The sequence below is a fragment of the Gymnogyps californianus genome, chromosome 5 (genome assembly GCF_018139145.2).
Source record: "Gymnogyps californianus isolate 813 chromosome 5, ASM1813914v2, whole genome shotgun sequence".
NCBI classification, from domain to species: domain Eukaryota; kingdom Metazoa; phylum Chordata; class Aves; order Accipitriformes; family Cathartidae; genus Gymnogyps; species Gymnogyps californianus.
The window spans coordinates 3,569,545-3,592,559 of NC_059475.1; the positions used below are offsets into that span (position 1 = coordinate 3,569,545).

Sequence of the window (23,015 nt, forward strand, 5' to 3'; positions counted from 1 at the left end):
GTCTTGAATCCTCCTCTGCCACCCCAGACGTACGTGAAGGCATCTCATCTGACGGCAGCATAGCTGCCCCTCACTGCCACAGCGAGCAATGGGCTGGGAAGAAGGATAGCAACATCCAGCTCACGGAGGTATTCTGAGGATACGGCCACTACCTCCTCAGAGCACTCAGACCTTGCAGTAATGAGCACCACGAAAAGTCCAAGAGTAAATAAGGAAAAGAGACATCCGTTTGTTTCACGGTTGTGACACTAAAGGTCAACTGGAAAAGCTCGTCTTCTACATGCTCGGAGAGGTTATGAATTGTACAGCTGTGTCCATATATGTTCTGACAGATTTTAAGTGGTGCTTTGCTGGGAAGTTTTAAAATTCAGCAATACGCGTCATTTGCTTACAACAGCCAGTTTTCTTCACAGTAGCCACTGGTAAAAAATGATTCATACAAGAGAGGCCACATGTTGAACAGACTCATGTAAACCAATTATGTTACATTCAAAGTCAGCTAAAACATTCTCACACAAAAAGTTAGCTTAAGCTACTATTTCCCACAATAATAATAATAAAAATAAGCTTAACAAACACTTACCCTGATTCTCAAAACTCATTTTCTATTATGTTTCCTTTTACCAGTTTTGTTTGGCAGAGTGTCAAGTAATGTATCAGCAAAAGTATGTGTGCCATAATCTGACAAAAGGAAAAAAATGTGTATTTTTAGTTTTAAAGTGTTTATAATTTCAATAGGTAAAAAGAATACAGGACAAGGAAGAACAAAATAGCATATGCAGAAATGTCAGCAATGAATATGAAAGTATAAGCATGTGAGTTTTAGCCTAAGAATGAGCCTGACTGGGAACTAAGTTTTCTAAAAAAGACCTGTGTTAGTAACTGGAGCCCTCTGAACATATTTCTCCATCTAGGTTCTTAGCAGACTTCCCTTCCAAACTTCGGTTCAAACTTCATGAGGATGAGGGCTGTGAGGCTATGACAAGACCCTGGGACGTGATTGCCCTCAAAAATGATCTGGCTTGACCGATGACTTCCCAGGACATTTCCATTGTCCCATCCCGCTGAGTCCTGCTCTTCAATAATACAAACTCCAGTGATATTCCTGAGGAGTCCTCACATCCTCCACATTCTCCACTTGTCCCAGCACCCCACAGAAAAGCTTCAGGAACTGATTCTAATCACAACATCAGAGAGAAATCCCACTTAAGGCTGCTAAGAATTCATCCCTTAGCTGGTTCTCATGACATCGCTCCCCAAAGCTCATTTTCATGCCGGCCATAGTTCACACGTTCAGGTAAGCAGTGGCACCATAAAGGTGACTGCAGAAGATCCACCAGGTAGGACATATCCTTCAGCCCTGCAGTTAAGGTCTGGGTGTTGTTTAGACATCCTTTACCATGAATGTAACTTCCGTGAAGGACATTTGTTTCTGTAAGCCTGCCATCTTGTCCTGAGGATGGAGAAGAGAGTAGAACAGCTACAGAAAAAGGAAGACGGTAGCGGACAACAGGACGCACATGCAGCAAAAAGAGCTGATAACAGAGCAAAAGCCAACGGAGCAAAGAGAACTGCTGGAAATATGGAGCAGTAGTGACAGGAAGGTTGGGAATTTTTGCTGTGGGGAATGTATAGTGAAAGAAAAGCATGGAGCAAAGCTGCAGCCTGCAGAAACAGGGTGAGAAGCAGAGGGTATAATAGATTGTCCGGACATGTTTCTTCACCTGAGAGCTGTTCATACGTCAGTCAGTGACAAGGACCAGCAGGACAAGGAGATGGCTTGCCATGACCACATCAAGTTGCTTGGCTAATGGTCTCCCAGAGGGTCACTATCACCACACCACCACCTCACACATTTGAGCTGACGTTGCAGGAACAGCAACCTTACAGCTCAAAAGCAATAAAGCAAACAAATCAAGTACAGAAGCTGAGAAAAAGGCTGCCAAGACACTGAATGCAGTTCACAGAAAGTCAAATGTCTGTGGCTTGATCTTCCAGTTCGAGCTCCTTGGCGCCCATCCCTGCAGCAGTGGGTGTATATGAGCGGCACGGTCGCAAGCTGGAAGTGTGAATTGCAACATCTAAGCTGCTGAAGACCTACAGGAGCCACACAGATGGACGCAGTCATGTCCTCTTGATCTCTGCTTTACATGGAGATACACAGAGACGTACGACTGCGCAAGCTCACCAGCAGCAGAGGGAGTAGCTGTTGAAAAAGTCCATACCCATCACAAGCAAAGTGATGTTCAGTCCTCTCACTGAATCAATCCAAACACACTGGAGAGAGGTTATTGGTGCCTTTGTTATCTGCCCAGTATTGTAGCTGCCTGCTGCTATACTCCACTGCCCTTTTCCAATATATAACACTACAACATCGCTCGAGATAATAAGGTTTTGATCACGGCAAGACGCTCACAACAGCAAACAGCCCGGGCACACAGAGATCAAATAGACCAGCTGCAAACAGAGAAGAGAAAAAAAAAAAAAAAAAGAGCGCATATGACTCGCTAGCTTGTGTGTGGGTATGCGTGTTATGCAGGCAGCAGAGGCCTGGATGGCGAAGGTCTCCCAGCGACCCCGGCCATTCGGGGCTTGGGCCCCCAGCACCGCGCTGCATTCCAGCCTGCCTCCTCTCCCGGGACCACTGTCCCTGCTTGCACAGAGAGGCAGCCAGACGTGAACGTGAGAAAGCTCTCTCAGGCGAGTCCCTTCTGCAGATCGCTGGGTAGTTGTCTTCCAAAATAATCATAATTAAAAGGGGCGTATGCAAAGGGGGAGCTGGGGTATGCGCTTGCTTTTTTACCATGTCTTCATAGCACGCAAACATGGTGAAAGGGATTTTTTCCTAACAATGTACTTCTCCATGCCCCTTCCAGTCCACTCCCCATCCTTCCAGATCAAAGGGTCTCAGTACAATATTTGCCTTCAGCAGAAAAGCTCACGAGCAATATCTTTCAGGGTCATTTACATCTATTTACTGGGGTTAATAAATATGGAAATTGATTTTTAAATTGTGGACCTAGACCCCTTTAGAGATATAGACACATAGCCAAGTTCGGATGACTGCTGTGCCAGTGCAATTACAGAATAATTTCCATAAAGGTTGTAAAGATATTCCAGATTCCTTCTTCTTTTCCCTTTTTCTTTCAGAATACATGATATGGGGCTTGAACCTGGGTGTGGACCTGAATTCTGTGAATCCTTTCTTCTTTTTTATACTTTAAGCCTAGAGGAATTTGGAAAGCAGAGCTGTCTGAACTGTGACATCCACATATGCTTCTTAGGGAACAGAGCCAATACAAAGATGAAGACATTTTACCTGTTTTAATATTTAAATTATTACTGTGAAAGAGTCTATGACACCAGGCGTAGGGGACACACAGCAGTGGGGCATGGCACGATATGGAAGATTCAGAAGAATTAATTATGGGATGATCAGGAGACACCCAGCTCTCCTTCACTGCGTGAAAGTTGATGGCATGTTGGAGAGCCTTGCTGACACAGTTTCATGGCTTCCATAGGGAATATGCTGCTTTAATGGTTTCCTGTGACAATAATTTCCAACAGGAAACGTCTGTGTTGCAGCATGAAGACCCCGAAGGTCAGCGGCTTCCACCTCTCATTTACACCTGGTGCAAACTGAAAATGTTGCAGTTCTGCTTTGCTTTCATCCCCACGTATTTTTCACAAGTACGAACAACTCGACGATCGGAGGGCTTTGAAGCATCAGGACTGGTGTTTCATAGGTGGACTGCACACAAGCTCACACACATGAATATATAAAATTTGAAAGCAAAACCAAACCTCATAGTTTCATTCTTAGCTGGCAACTTGTTGCTTTTCTGCTCAGAAAGGTTCATTTGAAGCCTTTATGGGAAAATTGTCATTTAATTCTGTAACAAGTTTAAGAATGAACTTGTAGAAGCATCCCTTATTCATCAGTGACATTGTGGCAACATAATTTGATGTTCTGGATGCTCTGTGTAACCATTTAGGACCTGATCTTGCAAATACGGACTCAGAGCCTAACAGGGCATTTTAGGAGCCATTTCCATACGTCCCAAAGGGATGAAGGTATCACAGCTCTCTGGGCCTCCAGTGCACATCCCTAACTTCACGTTTTAACGTGCTTCTGCATTCACAGGACTCAGGCCTCAGAGTTCATGGTTTTTTGGGTCAGGGACTATCGCTGTCAGTGGCAGTAAGGCTGAGCAGACCTGGCCCTGACCCATTAGCTGTGGGCATTAGACTACACTTCTGCTGCAGGAGGGAAGCTGCTGGGTAGGTACGTCGGCAGAAGCACCACTCCTTGGCCTTATCCTTCAGAGGGTAAATAAACTTAATCCCAAATTCATCCACTGTTGTTTGCTAACAGCAAATAATTCAGATTTTGAAGTGAGGTGGGATCACGCTGTTCTAAGGACCCAGGGGAAGGACAAGGTGTCCAGCACAGCCCCTGCAGAGCAGGGCAGTTTCCAAACCCGTGAGCCGCTGGCCTTCGCCTGATGCATGGCCCTTTCATCCAGAACAGATCCACCCGGCTTGTCAGGTGTAAGAGGGGTCTGGATGGACCCGACGCAAACGGAAATATAGTGAATGTCTGTGCATTTGACCTCAATGGATTTACCAGCCTGTAAACCTCCATGGAGAAAAATCTAAGTTCTGCTGTTTTTAAACACACACACAGAAATTAACTTGTTCGACATTGAGACAAAACTACGCCTAGCAGTCTTTTAGCTTTGTAGCACCAGATTGCAATCACCCACAAAGCAGCAGCAGTCTCTTTTCCATCCTGAGAGGTGTAGCAAGAGAAAGACACACACGCACACACACTGTGTATATGCACCTCACAAGAAGAAATAAAAGCACATCATCTAAGTTTGCTTAGGTTTAGCGAAGGTCAGAGATTTTCGCACCTAGGTGAGCTGTCATCTGGCTTGGGGCAATTCTCTTTTCTCTCGCATCCTTTGCTGGAACAGCAGGAGAGCTTTACTGGCGTGAAAGACTAAACTGTCCTCAGGCTATAAAGGACTTGAGTCACAAACCACTTCCCCCCCCACACACTTCCATATTAATTCAGGACCTTCCAAAATTGTCCTAATGTCTCCTCACCTGTTGGTTCTGAAAACCTGTGGAGGGCCGAGGCTTAAGCTAAGGGAGGTGACAAAACATACAGGATTTTCTCTAAACAAAGTAATTCTAGACTGATGGGGTCAAAACTTTTCCTACTTTTAAATACTCAGCTTCATTTCCATGAACTTAAACCAAATGAAGTAATTACTTAAGAACAACTGCACCGTTAAGACACAACAGCAACACCTAAGTAAGTGCATGCATAGAAAAGAGTAGGAAATAATCGTACCATTAAAAAGCGCAGCAATACTTGCATGAATGGGCAGCCTCTAAAGCTCAGGAATAAACTCGTGTCACTACAGCCCCTATCAGTACAGTGACCAAGAGGGAGCTCCACATGTCTTGTACTCCCGAGCAATGCTGTGCTTTCTGATTTCTTAAAGGGATATTTAGAACCAAAAACTTTATTACCGCTTTTGAGCACATGTTGCCTCTTTAAATGTTTTCCTCTTTATTAAAGCCTTGGCCCTTTCCTTTGTTAGTTTTTTTTTTTTTTTTGCAAGTTCTTTCATTTTTCGTTTCTTAAACCTCCCATGCAACAACTATTTTGGCTTTTAATGAAGGGAATTTTTCTGCATCCAGCAAACTGTAAACTGTGTCGCTTGGATACAGCAAAAGCTGAAATTCCACAGATTTCCACAAAGTCATACATTGTGTTGGGGGGAAAGTGTGCTGGGCATTCTTTGATTTTTGTGTCCTGCATTAGCATTTGTAAGCACTTATGAAAGACAAAAAGAGAAAGAAAAGAGAAAGAAAGAGAAAATAAGAAAGAAGAGAGAGAGAGAAAGAAAGAAAGAAAAAGAGAGAAAGAAAGAAAGAAAGAAAAGAAAGAAAGCAAGAGGAAGGAAGGAAAAGAAAGAAAGGAAAAGAAAGAAGAGAGAGAGGAGGAAGCTGCTGTGATTAACTCAAAATATGACCTTTTCTTTTTAAAAGTTTGTGCTGTCCCTCTTGTTTAGTACCAGTGCTGCTCACCCTTTCCCTTCAAGACGCTTCGGAGCTGTTAAGCATCTAGGGGTGATAATTTGACTTTCAGCTAAACCGGAGGGCTGCAGCAGACAGCAGTAGGTGGTGATGTAATAGGTACCAACGCACATGGATATATAAATATCGTGGCTAGGGCTAAAGCGCTATGGCTGAGCAGCTATAGAAGAAGATCAGCACTTCAGACAAGACTCCTGGAGTTGAGATCAAGTTCAGAAGCTCTTGCTCCCGGGATTTCCTCTCCATGCAGCCAGCCCAGGGAAACCGCAGATCCTCGGGGGACTGAGCGCGGGGCTCCCTCCCTCCCCCCCCCCCCGCCTCGCTTTTTGGTTTGGGCTTTTTTTTTTGTTTTGTTTTGTTCTGTTTTGTTTTTTGTTGGTTTTCCTTTTTTCTCCCCCCCTTTGACCTCACTATAAACTGGGAGCTGGGGGGCGAGCGTATTTTCGGAGCGACCGGCCGCCGGCCCGTGTGCTACGCTCCGTTAGCCGGGATGCCTCTCCCCGCGGCGCTGCTACCGGCGCTGCTCCTGGGGCTGCTGTGGCCGGGGGCGGTACGCGGCCGGCCGCCCCCGGGTCGCCTCCCCGCCGGGCCCCGCCAGCGCCGCTGGGACGCGGCTCTCTTCGCCCGCTCCGTCGCTCGCCTCCCGGCCGAGCGCCGCGACGCCGCCCGCGACGGCGACTACCTCCTGGGCATCAAACGGTTGCGGCGCCTTTACTGCAACGTGGGCATCGGTTTCCACATCCAGGTCCTGCCTGATGGCCGCATCGATGGGATCCACAGCGAGAATCGATACAGTAAGCCGGCGACGACCCCCGCGGCGGGGCAGGTGAGCCGCTCCGCGCCCGCGGAACCGCCCTTGAGGGCGGTTCCGCGGGCGCGGAGCGGCTCACCTGCCCCGGAGAGCGGTATGTGCCAAAAGGAGGGTGGGTGCATGGCGGACCTCTAACTCCCCTAAAAAGTCCGCCCGCCCAGGGCACCGCGGCGCTGCCCGCCTCGGCTCCCCCGAGGACGGCGGGCGCCGGGGGTAGCGGGGCGGCGGTGGAGCTCATCGGGCGCTCCGGCGGAGCTCATCGGCGCTGCTCAGCGCCCTGCTGTCCCCTTGCCGCCGGCAGGCATCAGGTGTCGGGGTTGCCTCAACATCTGGAGGGTCCGCAGTCCCGTGGGCGGCCCACTCTGAGCAGGGGCCGGGGAGAGCCCAGCTCTCCCCCAAACTTGAAAAGCATCTGCTGGGGACTTAACCCCGTGGCCCCATGACTCTGATATCCAACTGAAACAATAAGATCCGGGAGGGGGGATATAAGCTGCATGATGACAAATGTTTCATTTGCCCCAAGCACACTCTGGCTTATTTTAACCTCGTCTACACAAGAGGATGCCTGGGGGCAAAGTAAAAATAGATACTTAGCTAAAAGAAGGGAGGTCCCAGCATGGGGCATGGGGCATGGGGCAGCATGTGGAGTGTGAGGCTGGGGTTCTGCGGCCACTTACAGCAGTGCTGGGGCATGGGGATCCACACCACACTGGGGATGGGAGCCTTTGGGTGAACGCAGCAGTGACATCACACACTCCTTCAGGGCACAGCCCTTTGTCCCCCTGATTCCTGTGTCTCCTCTGTAGGTCTGCTGGAAATCTCCCCGGTGGAAAGAGGAGTGGTGAGCATATTTGGTGTTAGAAGTGGACTCTTCGTGGCCATGAATAGCAAAGGCAAACTCTATGGATCTGTAAGTAGCCACCAATTGTGTGCCTGGGGAGGGGACCATGATCAGCTGGGGTGAGAGGTGTGCATGGTGCTAGAAGCTGCCCAAGCCCCGTCCTTGCCCCTCCTGGGTCAGGCAACACAGAGCAGCCCTTGCTGCCTTGCCAACAGAAAGTGTGCTGCCCACATATGCTGCTTACTGAGCTTTTGAAGTAAAACCCACTCTTTTGCATTACACTTCCGTGGTTCCCCCATAAAAACCATAGTCACCCAACCATGGCTACCCATCTTGCCTACCACAGATCAACAGAATAGTCATTTGTGTGGCAAGACCTCAGGCTAGCCTCAGTCAGTATCTTTCTTGTATTTAAGTACAAATAGCATAAAGCAGGTATGGTAATTGCTCACTCCATCTCTCAGAGGGTACTTGAACTTGTGATCCGTCGGGCCGCCACAAATGACCCTTTATGATGTGATGAATCAGTGCCTGTCACATACCTATTGATCACTCTTTGTTAATGCTCTTGATCAGAGAGTCTGTTCCCATGACAGTTCAGCATCCTCAAGGTTTGGTCTTATATTTATAAGGCAGCAGACCTATTAGGAGACAATACAGATCTTTCTTTTTTTACATTAACTCTTTGGAAAAGATAGAGGCATCTTATAAAATACACTTGGGGTGGACAATAACAGTGCGTGTCTTTGCTCATGTTGAGCTGTCCTGCTTTTGAGTTCACCTCTGTATAAGTGACTGTGACCAGTATCATTTCAAACCCATGTTCCTGGGTCTCCTTCCTTACCCATGGCTTTTCTATTTCATGTTTCTCAAGTATGTTTTGAAGAAACTTGGGCTGAGGAAGAGCCAAACTATGGCAAAGTTAACTAGGGCATTTTCACATGAAGACATGAAGCACCCAGGATTATTTTCTGGGGCATCAGTCCTGTTACAGAGGATTTTGACTTACATAAAAGCCAGGCAGAATCAGTCACCAAAGTGCAAGAGCTCCCTTTGCATCATTTCTTAGGAAGACTGCTGCTTTGGTGTCCTGGATAAAGTAATTCCCAGTGCAGTGTTCAGCTTGGAAGGCTGAGACCTCTCTTAAAAAACCCTAGGCTTTTGCCCAATAATAAGAGATGAGTTCGTTTGTTACTCTCCAGATAACACACTTGTAACACTTGTCCCTCTTTGTACTTACTTGCAAATGAAACCTCTTCACTGGAAGGGTGCCTTTTGTCAGCTCTGTTTTCCTGATCCATTAACATAAGTTATCCAAACCCTTCCTTCGATTTTAAAACTAAAGAAAATTAAAATACTGTCCACTCTGAGTGTCTTTAAAATGCCTCTTTCTCCTCAAGTGACGTGAGAAAGTGCTAGCATTCAGATTTTTCTGAAGCCTCTCAGGCAATTTATTGCTGGTAGGACAACCACTGAGCAATTTGATGAGCAGGGCAGCAGAATTGGGCTTGGACTTTACCCCACTGCAGCTCTGTTAAAATGTGCCACTCCCCCAAAAGAGTGCGGACATAGCTATGGGTGCCCTTCCCACCTTTAGGTGTACATGCCTGGCCTGGACACAGCATCTTTAATGATCCTCTGAGTCCTGAGTCCTGTTTGAAGCTTCATGTGGGCGACCACTTCAAAAGATTACTAAGGAGGGGGGGAGTCAGCTGCACATTTCCCCACAGCACACCTTTTACACCTGCTAGCAAGAATGTTTCCACACCTGATGTTTAAAATTCCTTCCCTCTCATTCTTTCCTTTTCATTTCAGACCCATTTCAATGACGAGTGCAAATTCAAAGAGATTCTCCTGCCAAACAACTACAATGCTTACGAATCCAGGATTTATCCCGGGATGTACATAGCCCTGAGCAAAAATGGAAGAACAAAGAAAGGCAATAAAGTATCTCCCACAATGACAGTGACACATTTTCTTCCTAGAATCTGAGACATCTCCCTTCAGACCTACCTCAGCCCAGGGGAAGACACAGAACACATTTGGGGAAAAGAAACATGGTGCACTTTTACTGGAGAGTTTTATGCAAGAGTAGGTGTAAGATATTTAAGTTAATTATTTAAATCTGTATATATTGCCACAAAATTTATTTATAGTTCCGTTTTTTTTTTTTTTAAATGTCTGAAAACAAAACAAACCTCCAACGCAAGGTATTTCATTTCATGGTGCAACAGTAGAAGACTTCTGCTTTGTGGTTTATTTAATTCATTTCTAAGTTATCACAGGTGTGCTGCTACTCCATGTCCTAAACCGGGTGAAATTCAATTCCTATATTACAACGTTTTGCACTGTTTGTGTGTTGTACGGTGTCTATGGTTGTACACGTGTGTGTGTGTGTGTTTGTTTGTTTGTTATGGTGGCTTTATTCTCCTCTGCATGTTTCCCAAACCCCCCATGACTCCCGAAGAAGCTCTTGGCCTCCGAGAAGGAGCGGTGGCGGAGGTGCCTGGGTGGGATGCCAGCACGGAGCCACACACAATGCCTGACCTCCTTTGTGCGGCGTTGCTATTTAATTGGAACAGTATCGGTTTACCTCGGTACAGAAAGCGCGGTGCTGAAGAGCTACCCCACGAATCTGTTTTTAGATCTGCCAGTGCTGAACTTTGAACTTTCCTGCAGTCCGTCTTCGGAGAGCTGCCAGGCGGTAGAGAGGCTTAAACACCTATATAAATTCAGCAGGATTGTTTTGGGTTTTTTTTCTCTATTTAGATAAACAGGAGCATACGATCTTTTGTGGCCCTTAATGGAAGCCTGTATTTGATACGTTTGCTCGGCATTAGGCTAAAAAAAATGTGTTTGTCCCTCCCCCAACGAGCGCACTGTGAAACACGCTACCGTGAACGAATTATATTTTATTCAAATCAAATTCCCTTTCACATTTGGAGACTACATTCATTTTTCAAAGTTTGTGAAACTCTATAATACTCATAAGTTTTTAAAAGGCAAAACCATTTGCTGGTTCATAGAAAACACAAGCTCCACAGAGAGAATTTAGATTAATTACAAGGAATTGGGGTTGTTTTGTACTATTTATTATTTTTGGTGCAGTATTTGGAAGGAGAAATATGCTGCTTTTTTCTGTCTCATTCCCTGACAAAGTTGATTAATTTCTACCTCACTAACTCTCAAAGCCAGTCTCCTAACAAAATCTGCATGGAAGGAAGGTACACGCTTTTCTGCTTGGTCTTACAGTTCTGGAGGAGGGCCTGGGGGAACAATCGTAATCCCAAATCTCTCTGTTTTTTCCATATGTAGCCAAAAGTATTCAGGATAGAGTGGTTGCATCCTATTTGAGCCTTGTCACGTTTGAGCTATCTTTACCCAGTGGTTTACTTTTAGTAAGGATAATCATGGTGAAAATATTTGCAGACAGCTGTCAGGCTGCAGTACTATATCGTCATCAAGTAACCCTATATTTTTCTTTATATATTTTGCAAGTGTAACTTATGTCTCTAATGTGATGAAGGAAAAGACAGGTTTGACTATGGGGGAATCACTAAAAGGATCCATTTGTCCTTTTTTCTCTCTTCCTTTCTTTTCTTTAAAAGATACATCATCTTTGGGGCATCAATATGTTAAGTGGTAACTAGGACTAACCACAATGTTTGATGACTTTAGAGGATGTTTACAGATCATCTTCCAATCTAAAGTAGTTATTTCTGACTACATGCAAATCTGAGTTCAGCTTTTTTTTTTTCCCCCTCTTTACATTCCTACGCAAAAGCCTTTGTTCCTTTGTAATGGTATAGACTTGCCTGTATCCTCTACTTACACATGACCTTGAAGACAAAATCTACTCACCAAAGTTCAGTAAGACCAGAGCAGACCAGGACCAGATCTTAAGCCAGCTGCTGTCAAAGCAAAAATAACAATTAAGAAAAAGGAAGCCAAATCAAGAGAGAGCGCCTAGGAAATGTCATGGCTAAGGATTTTTAATTTTTTTTTTCTGTAATTTGGGGGATTTATGTACTTTCTGTGTTTTCTATATGTGAGTAATCATTGTGTAATTATCACTACTACCTCTGACAACTGATGATTTTGTTCCAGATTTCAGATATAGCAAAATCAGATCACAAAGATTTTCTCTGGGAATGGTTCTTCTTTGTCACTTTTCACTTCCTTAAATCCACAACCGACGGCCTCACACAAGATATGTTCAGAGGTAGTTGTTGTAACTTTGAAATATTGTGATAAAACCTTGATAACAATGTTACATGGTATGAGCTTTCACCATTTACCAGAATCTGTCTGTAGTTTTATACAGGTGCTGTTCAAGACCGTGGTGTATGTGCTGTGCACATTTAAATGCATAATAAATGATAAACATTTACGACGTATGGCACCCTGGTATTGATTTTAACTCTTTAGAAGGGAATGCATCCTGCAACAAAAGACAAAAAAATGCCATTACTTTCCCAAAGACCGGCGAGTCTTTGCAGCTATGCCAGCTACTTCATGAATGACAGCCTGGATTTCTTACTCAGCTAAAGTTCCCCCTGCCAAAGTTGGAAATTGTCCAGGAAAGCCCAGCTTCACGAGCTCGGTAACAGATACACACGCTTGCATCTGCCACACGCTAGTACTCTTACTTGTATTATTTGCGTGGTTATTAACAACGGCAGCTTTTCGTGCAGCATCTAATATTAACGATCAGAGACACAAACCAGCTTTGGAATTTATGTTGCTGGATGTTAATGTTACAAAAGAAACCTGACTGCCTTTTTCTTGACTTTAATGAGTGCTGCTTGCTCTCCCTCTGTGAAGTAAGACTACCTCAATGCAAGAGATTGTAGGATCGCCTCTTTGATTGGAGACAGTGTCTCTTTGTACAATTAGCGATTATACTCACACAAGTGTATAGAAATATGGAGTGCTTTGTAGCACACCTAAGGGTAAGATTCTTTTGCACAACTTTTATTTATAAATACTCATGCACATGCACTTGCACACACATGTGCACACTACGTCAAATCTCTGTACTTTCAGTTTTACCCAGTTTTTTCAGTTTTAGATCAGTGAAGGATACATAACGGGAATGACAGTATTCAGGTTTGATCTTACACACCTTGACGGCAAAAGGATTTTGTCCAGCTAAGTAAGGGCTGTACAAAACAGAAAGCCAGACCCCAAGGTACAGACTTCTCCACTTCATTTTCCACCGAGTGATGCTCTTTTTCCTGTTCCTAGAAAGGGGAAGGCAATAGATGAGCTGGGAATGTCCAGTGCCCTCGCTCTGAGTAAGAGCGGTTTCTCTCTAAAGTCGTATAGGCTCTATAAATACGTAGCACAGGTGGGTTTTTTTTAACTGGACAAGTATAGCTGCAGAGTGTTTAATGCTCCTATGAATAGAGCCAGAATAAATAGGCATGCAGACATATATAATCATTTTTCATAATTAACTTTTTCGTTTACAATGCTTGTAAAACGGAACAAATGTAAATTTATTACTGCCAGCTCTTCCAAAATTATAAAAAAAAAAATATGGCCAGGGATAAAAATTTGTTTCGGCCTTGAGGAGACATCCAATTATAATTTTAAGATCGGAGATTAATCCTAAGACTTGGCTCTTAGGAAGGTGAGATTTCAGAGTAGTAGCTTTGCAGGTTCGTAGCACCCAGGGTACTGGTGCTGCACATGTGGTCCTACCCTCACAAAAATATAAGGGCTTGTTGCCACCACAGACGGAGCAGCTTGAGATGTCACAGAGAACTCTAGAGAAATGTTCCGCCTCTGGCATCATCCATTTTTTGCTTCATTGCTAAGCCAGCTTTCCTCACATTGCCTTTGGAGGTAGTAAAAGAAATGCATTAAAGGTGAAAATTAATTTTAACCCCCCAAAAAAGGCTCTGATACATCATGTGTTGCAACACTTCTGAGATCACTGAGAGCATTGCCATGCTCCAGGCATGCCCGGTGCTCCTGCCATCCTCTACCAAACATTTCTCTGCACAGAACAACTGAAAACCTTTCCTGAGGATGGATTAATCCCTTCTGTAAGCCAGGCACATTTCTCCCCATCCAGTGATGGTCCAGCCTGTCCTGTAGGATAAACGGAAAAGGAGCAGTGCCAGCCTGGCCCCGTGCCATGCCGCTGCTTGCCAGGGGAAGGACAGAGACGAGGCTCCAAGCCCCATCGCTCGTTTGCAGACTTGCATGTTTTAAATGGTCCATGCTTAACATTTTCTGACTCATCCGTGACATCTACCAAGTTGTCTGTATCTGATCTGTGCTAATAAAAATCAACATGACAAAACACTGCCTTGTATATAAATAGCCACAGGTTTCAGAGCGGTCACTGAGTTTATAGTGCCAGATTCGGTTGTTCACACTTTACCACTTGGTTTCCACTGCAGTGTGTTAACTGACCATGCAAGTGGCCAATTAAAGAGAGTCTGTTAAGGGGTGAGGAGTCTTTTGATAAAGGCTAGCAAGCACTTCAGCAAGAAAGTTGAAAGGAATTCCCTGAAACACTGCAGCTCCCTTTATACGACATGAAGTCTTGTTGCTTGCCAAGCACAGATGAGAATAGATTTGTAATGTAGAAAACCCAGTCTGAAGCCAAAAAAAAAAACCAAACCAAAACCACCCCAGTTCTTCTTCTACCATATAATCTAAACATGGATGGGATAGTGCAAAATTGTAATGCTTAGCTGCTTTCAGGCAATACGACATGCAAAAGGGAGGCACAGCACGATTTCAGTTTCCTGCACACCCGCCGTGATTTATGGACTTCAAACAAGAAATATTACCCTGAACTGTTAGTTTTAAAAATTGATTACTTAAAAAAAATAGCATAATATCATGCCAAGAAACGTCTACGGCCAGTCACTTAAGGCAGATAATTACTTAATATAAAACAATGACAATTTCTTATATCTTAAGTTTCATTATACATTAAAAAGAAGCTGTCTATTGAACGGATTGATTGTTTTTTTCATTTTTAAGACTATTTACAGATACTTAAAAATTTATAAAATTCAAACAAATGTTCCTGAAAACCGAGGATGATTGGTTTTTCCTTTTTGCAAGCATGTCAAAAAATGGTGCAATCCCTTTTGAGCATGATATTAGAAGATATGCCTTGTCCATGCTAAAGACAAACTGAATTTTGAGAACGACTTCTTAGCAAAGTCTCCTGCTGCTAACGGACCTGCAACCTGAATGGTCCTGTGCTGCGAGTGAAGCAAGTAAGTAAAATGAAGACAGTTGCTAATAGGTTCCCTACAGGCTTTGTTACAGAGGTAGAAATTTTATAGTGAATGGAAGGTTTTTGAGGAGAAAATAGTTCCGTGCCACGCTGCAGAATCAGATGTGAGTGTCATCTCTACCACCAGGCAACCTGTGATGCCAGCAACATAGTGCAACAAGTGGTCCAGCCCGCCCTTCTGAATGCCCGACATGACACCACGAAGTGTGGCGAAGACGGCGAGCACCTGAAACTCAGCTGCAGCTGTGTTGTGGGTGTAAGAGATGGGTAATGACAAGCACTACGAAATATCATGCTGGGAAGGTTTCAACCTGAGCAGTTTACATTACTGCACCTTTTTGACGTTAATATCTCTGCACTTTAGCTCCCCATTTCCAAGCTGTTGTTAAACAGTGTTCAAAATGTATCCACTGATATATTAAAATTTGTGAGACACACAGCTGCTGAGTTTGCGAGAGCGTGGGATCAGTAACAGCTTGTGGTTGAACAAAATAAAACTAGGAATGGGCGCTCATTTAGTGAACACCATCTGTACTGGGCACTGAACGCAGCAGGACTCCTGACAAAAAAGGCGGTGCATGACCAGATTTCAGTTGCATGGGCAGGTTTAATTAAGTTTTTCTTAAATTCTCAGTGCTGGATTGACCTTGGGTACCTTCTAGTGTGTGTACACGCAATTATATTTTATTACTAATCATACTATTTTATTGTGGGCAGATACAGAAGTACTCATTCTCTGTGAATCCCCAGGCTGTGTTGACCTTCGCTATCATTCATTCACACTACTTCATATAGGTTAAAGAAAGTGATTTAGTGATGTTTGTACCAATTAACATATTCCAGATTCAAATTGGTTGCTAATCAGGTTACCTCTGAAGTACAAATCAGATCTTTATCAGCTTAAAGGTATTTGGCAAGTGTCAAAGCCACTTGGTAAAACTCTGTGGTTTCTGGGGAGCTACTATTTACATACTTTTTCATTATCTCCGCAGCTACATCTGTTTGCTTCCAGTGCCTTCAAGAAAAGTGTTTGTAAAGCTCGCTGGGGCCAATACAGCTGTTTAATGTCATGGAGGTTAAGGGTGCTTGTGAGAAGAAAGGGAGTACCACCTGCGGGATAAGCATCCATTAGAGACAGGAGAGACCCCAGCCTTGTGGGGATCTTGTTAAAGAAGTTTAGAAGAAATGGCCAGCCGTGCGCCTCTGACTGACGGCTGCTCGGCAAGCTTGAGAGCTCATCCATGAGGAACATTTTGGAGCTTTTGTTGGACAAAGCTCTTTTATAAGCTCTTTCACTTGGCCAGATGGTAACTGGGTCCCCGCTCTGATCCCTGTCCGGGGTGGGGGTTGCTCCAGGCTGGCTCACAGCGGCTCGTGGCTGAACAGCGCAGCAGGGTGGATGGCCTCCACAGGGCTCCTTCATCACCAAGCCAAGGCTGCTCCAGTGCCTCCCCATGCCTGCCATCAACACTGAAACCCAGCACCATCACGGCCGTTTCCCATCCGCAAGCCCCCTCCTGGCCCTGCAGCAGGACAGCTTCCCCAGCCAGGAAAGACCAGGGAGAGCCTCGGCTCCTCCACCGGGCACCATCCAGGATGAGGACAACCGCTTTGCCAGGCCTTGGTGCCCCTCTCCTCTCCCTCCCGGCTAATGCTAACCAGCAGAGCGGCTCTATTACCTGGTGGGGAAAGGGCGTGTTACAGCTCCCCGGCGCTCGCCTTCCATGCCGAATCCCGCTCCGAGAAACCCTGATGCTACTGCGAGCGGGAGCTTGTCCATGAGGAGTTACACGTTAACCCAGGCAGTTAGGTTGCTATCTCACCCGTGTGGTCTCGCTCTGGAGCCAGAGTGTCTTTTCGTCGGTGCCTTTCCTTCAAATGAGGTTTGAGATAAGCGGGCTGATTTCCCCGGGCACGAGCGTTGCAGCCGGGAGGTTACTGCCATGCGATGACCTCAGGTCTCCTGCGGTGCTTGCTCCGGGAGCGGCCGTGCCCGCACAGCTAGGCAGGTCCAACCTGCCAACAGCCATAACTTTGGCTGCAATTTATTATAGCTTTTCCACAGCCCCTAAGGAAAATTACCTTGGTTGCTTTTTCCCTTGTTTTTGACCTTCCTCTGCCGGGGCCGGGTGACTGGCACTGCCTTTCCCCAGCAGCCCTGCCCGTGCCCGGCTTCCTCTTCCCAGCCTCACATGCAGCAGGCAGCTTCTGCCCAGAAACATCCCCTATTCAAACCAGCACCCTTCGCTCTTCCACACCATCCCATTTTGACACTTTTTCCTCATTTTGCCATTTCTCTTTTTCCCTCATACTCCTGCTTTGATTTTCTACTCCTCTTTTCTTACGTTTCTTAGTTGTATTACCTCAAATCGCCCTCCCTTTCTCTCCCACCTTTTCTACTCTTTCTCTTTCTCTGAGATTTTATTCTGGAGACCTTACTAATCATGTTAAGGCCAAAGATACTCAGACTTTAACCAAGCATGTAGCTGGACCTGCCTGCTGTGGCTGGTGCGGGTCAGAACAGCGGTGATGCAACTCTGCCAAAAGAAGAGCGACTCGTGTCTATAGCCAACCCTGTGACTCAGGTTTGTTCCCGTAGATGTCAATATGCACAGACTATCTGCTACGTCCTTGTCAGGGTGGGTTTATTTTCATAGAATCATAGAATGGTTTGGGTTGGAAGGGACCTTTAAAGGTCATCTAGTCCAACCCCCCCTGCAATGAGCAGGGACATTGGAAGAGGCTGCCCAGGGAAGTGGTTGAGTCACCATCCCTGGAGGTATTTAAAAGACATGTAGATGTGGCACTCAGGGACATGGTTTAGTGGTGGACTTAGCAGTACTAGGCTAACGGTTGGACTCCATGATCTTAAAGGTCTTTTCCAACCTAAATGATTCTATGATTCTATGACATCTTCAACTAGATCAGGTTGCTCAAAGCCCCGTCCAACCTGACCTTGAACGTTTCCAGGGATGGGACATCTACAACCTCTCTGGGCAACCTGTTCCAATGTTTCACCACCCTTATCGTAAAAAAATTCTTCCTTATATCTAGTCTGAATCTACCCTGGTTTAGTTTAAAACTCTCTCTTACTGCTCTGATTGGTATCAGCCCTTGGTTTTCATCTTCTGCGTTAAGTTCAAGCTCGTTTTCAGGTTAGCACAGAACTTCTCATTTGCCTGTATTTTATTTTGACTCACATATCTCCTTTCCCTCTGTCCTTTGCAGTTTCTCTTCCCAACGTCTGAGGGTTGCAGAGGTAATCGAACCAGCTTTCAGCGAGCGATGGCCTAGCTACAGCAGTGAAGAGTTCCACACATGCATCCGTCTGAAGAGCAAAGTGTATTAGCCACAAACTGTAATGGAAGCAGAATTAAACCATCAAGTGTCTGTTTACCAGCCAGAAAAGCGTGAAAAACAGGTCCTTTGCGCTTCCTGATATGTTATCAGATATGATTCACTGGATCATATCTGTTTTGGCAATCATAGTGTGGGCAATTCAGCGCAGGGTTTTTTAGCATGCTCAGGATGGTCAAGGAAAAGCACTTATGTATTTATAGAACTATATAAGTTATAAATATAACTATGATAGTCTTATGCCGTGCGAAGAAGGTATGCCTTGATGGAATAATCAAAGCAAAGTGTATCTTAGGCAGAAAGATATCTATATAGATAGCCATCTCTACACATAGCTTTGTGTTAAACAGTGATTGTATTTTAAAGAATTTGAACGCAGAAACACTGCTGAAGTCAGATCTATAAATGGAAAGCTAAGAAATTACACAGTAAGATAAACTGAAAGTCTTTGACCTCGAAGTTCAGAAATTTAGCGTCTTCCACAAATCTTTGTTCTAGTAATACTAGTCACATCCAAGATAGTCACTTGTTTCAAATTAATTCTTGTTATTTTTTTGATCATTTAAATACATATATACACACATATATACAAAATTTAAATTATAGCATAGGTATTCTAGCCATAAAATACCATTTTATTTCATGCCTTGGCAAACAGTTCTCGGAGTTAATATTTTGGATCAATGATTAGTAAATAGCAAAGAATGTGACTTCATGGAGTGGGGTAGTTCATATGATTATTCCACAGGCTGTACTAGACTAGAGCTTGTTCAGTAAATGTTATAATTTTGGAATACATCTTAGTCCAAAATATGGAATAAAAGACTAAATACAAGCACAACAGTTAACGTGTTGAAAGTCTATCAAAATAGGTTAAAAACTGAGACATTTCATTTCAGTCTGGGGCTTTTACACTTTTTATTATCAAATAAATATCACAATGGCAATGTTCACACTAGAAATCTGACTGTAATTACGATGTTTCTAAACAAAGTCCTCCTATGCGTATCTGGGTGGCCTTAGTAGAATAATTAGTGCATATCATTAGGACTTATTTGGACCCTTTAAGCCTCAGCTTACTGGTAGTCACAGGTACCCAGCAAAACGAAGAACAGAAAAACAGAGTAGTTAAAATATTTTGTGAATAAAGGCTCGAAAATCAACAAATACCTCTTAGGTTTTAACTGGTGGAAAAAGGATCTCCTGACACTTTCTGATTGCAAGTCAGGCGACTGCAAATTAGTGACCTCGCAGAATGAGGGAATGCATGTGCTTGGAAGTATATTCTACATTATTAGTTTAAAGCTCAGTGTTTAAACAGATATTCTTGCTCTTCTGCAGAACGATCACAGAAAATAAATAAGGCTACCAGTGCAGTTATTGAATGACCCGCACTGAAAGATAGATTAATAGTCACAAAAACATTCATCTGTAATCACCTTGTTTTTAACATCACCTTGACTCTTACAGAAAGGTGAACAGATGCAGAAACAAGGAATATATATGCATTTAATAAAAAGTTGCATGTGTTCATGTGGGTACCATAGTTGCAGAGTGAAAATCATCATGTTCACTTCTCCTGGTGACATAAATCTGAGGTTTCTTTCCATTAGATTTTTGGAAGACGATGCAGCATAAATTTGCATTTGTTCATTGTTTACACTCTCCAAAAGTTAATTAAGAAAAATATGGAAGCAAATATGCATCTGCTTGCCAATTTGTTCTGATTCTATTCATAGGAGCATCGAACATACTGTCCTCTTGATTCTGCGGAAAGCCCCACTAGCTTTACAGATGTCTACTGATTTCCAGGGACAGAGTCGGGCACTCACCTGTACAAGTTGCTGCGTTAACAGAATTGCCTTTACATGTGACCATCAATAAAAATATTTCTTTATGTTGGTAGTGGGAGTGCACTAAAGGATATATTCCTGATAAAAGGGAAGAGCGCATGAACTGACGATCATAAATCCACATTTAAGGCAGAACCAGCATGGGTTCTTTATACGCTGTGCTGAAGGATCACAAAAAAATACAACAGCCACAGCTCTATGAATGCGTGTATAGATATAAACATAGATATACATACTTTAAAATACCTCTGCTAGCTATCACCAGCTATTCATTTTTTACCTTTCATGGGGTTCTGTGAAATTTCACCAAAGTGTACAGTTTACAACTTTGTTCAAAACGGTGACACTAGGGGAGAGTCCACTCAATTATTCTGTTAAAGAAAATACCAAAACCAGTCAATGCTTATTCACATCATAATTGACACAAGCACTTAAAAAATTGAGCTATTATAGAAGTCTGTTTAATGACGCACATTTTCAGGATATTTTTGTGGCATTCCCATCTATTTTCTGTAAATAAAATCCACTTGTAAGTTAATGGAAATAATCAGAAAGACTAATTTAGTTTTTAATAAATAGAGGGCCACAACAACGCTGGTAATAAAATGATGTGCAACAAAGAATAGCTTGTGGTAAAAATTTTCCTTTTTTTCCTGCTAAGGAGATTACAAGGTTATCATTTGTAAAATAAGCATATTCCTGTTAATTAAATTAAGGACTTGGGCTGCATAAGCAAATACCAATCACAGGAGAGAAAGAGAGAGGGAGAGGGATGCTGAGTTTCACACATAATTTGTTTCTGGCTACTTAGCAGGGCTATGACAGACATTCGCTAAGTAGAAAGCAAACATTTACTATTTAGTTCACCTATCCAGCTAACACCTATAAGCCTCTATTAGCAAAGCTGCCTCCTCTGGCAGAGTGGATGATTTGTTGTGAGAAACTTTTACTGTGATGGCTTTAAAAGAGCATTTGCTGCTAATTTAAAGATGTATCAGCACTGACTAAGCAACAAACGTACACTTACAGTTATGTGCTTTAGAGTTGCAGTATACTTTATATTGCAGCCCTGATTCAGGTCTACGGAAGTGAGTAAAGGAAGCTTCTATTGACTTCAGTGAAGTCAAGCCCTAAATCAGATGCTGGAAAGGAAATATACCCAGCATGTCCCCCCAGATACTATACCCGTTTCAGTCCAAAAAATCTGCACTCAGCCTCTCACTGATACATGATGGGGTTTTTCTTTATAGGGTTTGCAAAAGTCTTCCCCACACTGCCTGCCCCCTGAAATGCCAAGGTAAATGGCAGTCCCTGTTCTCCAAGGAGGAATGGTTTTGCTCTATCCGGCTGTCTCAGAGGTGCAACCCATGTCCAAGGCAAACTCCGCGGCAAAACAAGCCATGCACCCCCAAGGAAGAGGGGAAATCCCTTTTGGGATTCATGGCTGCACACCCCACTCATGCCTGTGCTTAAAACTTGCGACTTCAGCTAACTGCATTCAACAAGGAGTCTTGTCTTAGGGAGGCATTAATGCAATTTTGCTAAATGTCAGCTCAAAATTGTAGCAGCCAAAACAAAGCGGGAGGAATGCTGTGTCATGGCATGGGCTGCAAACTGGCAGAGCACGCTGAAAATAACAAAGCGATTTCAACTAAAGTTTTGCAGGAATGTGTTCCTGGGGAGGAGAAGGGGAGGGAGGACTGATGGACTTGGGTGGGAACTGGCTGTTTGAAAACCTGTCTTGTTCTCCACTTTTTAGAAATTAGAGAATAAAATGGGAGATTCCTTCATTTCTGTGTTTATTTTTTTTTTAAAATGCAATGGGTGGGTACTGATGTAGTAAAAGCATTATTCAGATGGAGGTTTTAGACCAAACTGAGTACCACAGAGAGATGAGCTGATGAATTGCTGCTACACATTTTGCCAGTTTGGTCTAAAAGCTCTATATAAATACTTTTTTCATTGTGTAAGTGTCCATCCATTGTATTTTCTTTCTATTTCCATCCTGGGCTAAATATGACAGGGTAATTAACCACAGGATATTTACCTGTGTTATTCACCAAAGTGATACCAGAGTTTAAACGAGCTCAGATATGGACTCATTGACCTGCTAACTGGGATATGAAGCTTACTGCTGGCACCAGCCTTAGTATCAGAGGAAGGAAAGATAGCAAATGTGATGCCTGCTTTCAAAAGGGCTCAAGGGAAGACCAATAGAACTAGAAATCAGTAAATAATTTTCACTGGACACCTTGTTTGAAACAACAATGAAAAATTATTAGCAGCCACAAGGATAAAGACAAAAGAGTGGGTAGGATACCACAAAGATTTTACAGAAGAAAGTTACACCTCAGCTCTGTAGTTTTGGACAAGTCTCCCTGCCCAAGGCTGCCGTGGGGCAAGAGGGACGTCTTGGAACTCCTGTCCCTGAAAATAGCAGAGCTGTAATCAGTGGTCATCAGATACACTGTTACCTCCATTATAAGGCGTTGAGTACAATGATCCAGATTGTGACTTTCATTTCATAAAGTCCCTCTGACAAATATTGCCAGAGGTGGAAGAATGACTCAATATGGTCCTTTTTATCTTGTCATTCTGCAGTATCTGCAGCCAACCACTACCAAATTGGCAAGATCCTGGACTAGACTCATCTTCGATCAGACTCGTTCCAGCCATGCTTATGTCCTTGCAAGCCTGTCCAGACATACTCTTCCAGTTATAACGAAATATTTGAAGGACGTTAAACACCATGGTTCTGGATTTATCCAATCC

The 23,015-nt window shown here is 43.8% G+C and overlaps 1 protein-coding gene across 1 annotated transcript; it reads left to right on the forward strand.

Moving 5' to 3' along the window:
* The first annotated feature begins 6,604 nt into the window (after window positions 1-6,604).
* On the forward strand, window positions 6,605-9,758 carry FGF4 (fibroblast growth factor 4). The gene is made up of 4 exons (XM_050898300.1): window positions 6,605-6,908; window positions 7,732-7,835; window positions 8,199-8,201; window positions 9,582-9,758. The coding sequence occupies exons 1-4, from the start codon at window positions 6,605-6,607 to the stop codon at window positions 9,756-9,758; spliced, it is 588 nt and encodes a 195-aa protein (XP_050754257.1).
* Window positions 9,759-23,015: the final 13,257 nt, after the last annotated feature.

What these genes read in the sequence shown, in the direction of transcription:
- FGF4 (XM_050898300.1), top strand. Translation starts at nt 6,605, where the DNA reads ATGCCTCTCCCCGCGGCGCTGCTACCGGCGCTGCTCCTGGGGCTGCTG. An exon ending in CCACAGCGAGAATCGATACA is followed by an intron (nt 6,909 to 7,731) that starts GTAAGCCGGCGA and finishes TCTCCTCTGTAG; the next exon opens with GTCTGCTGGAAATCTCCCCG.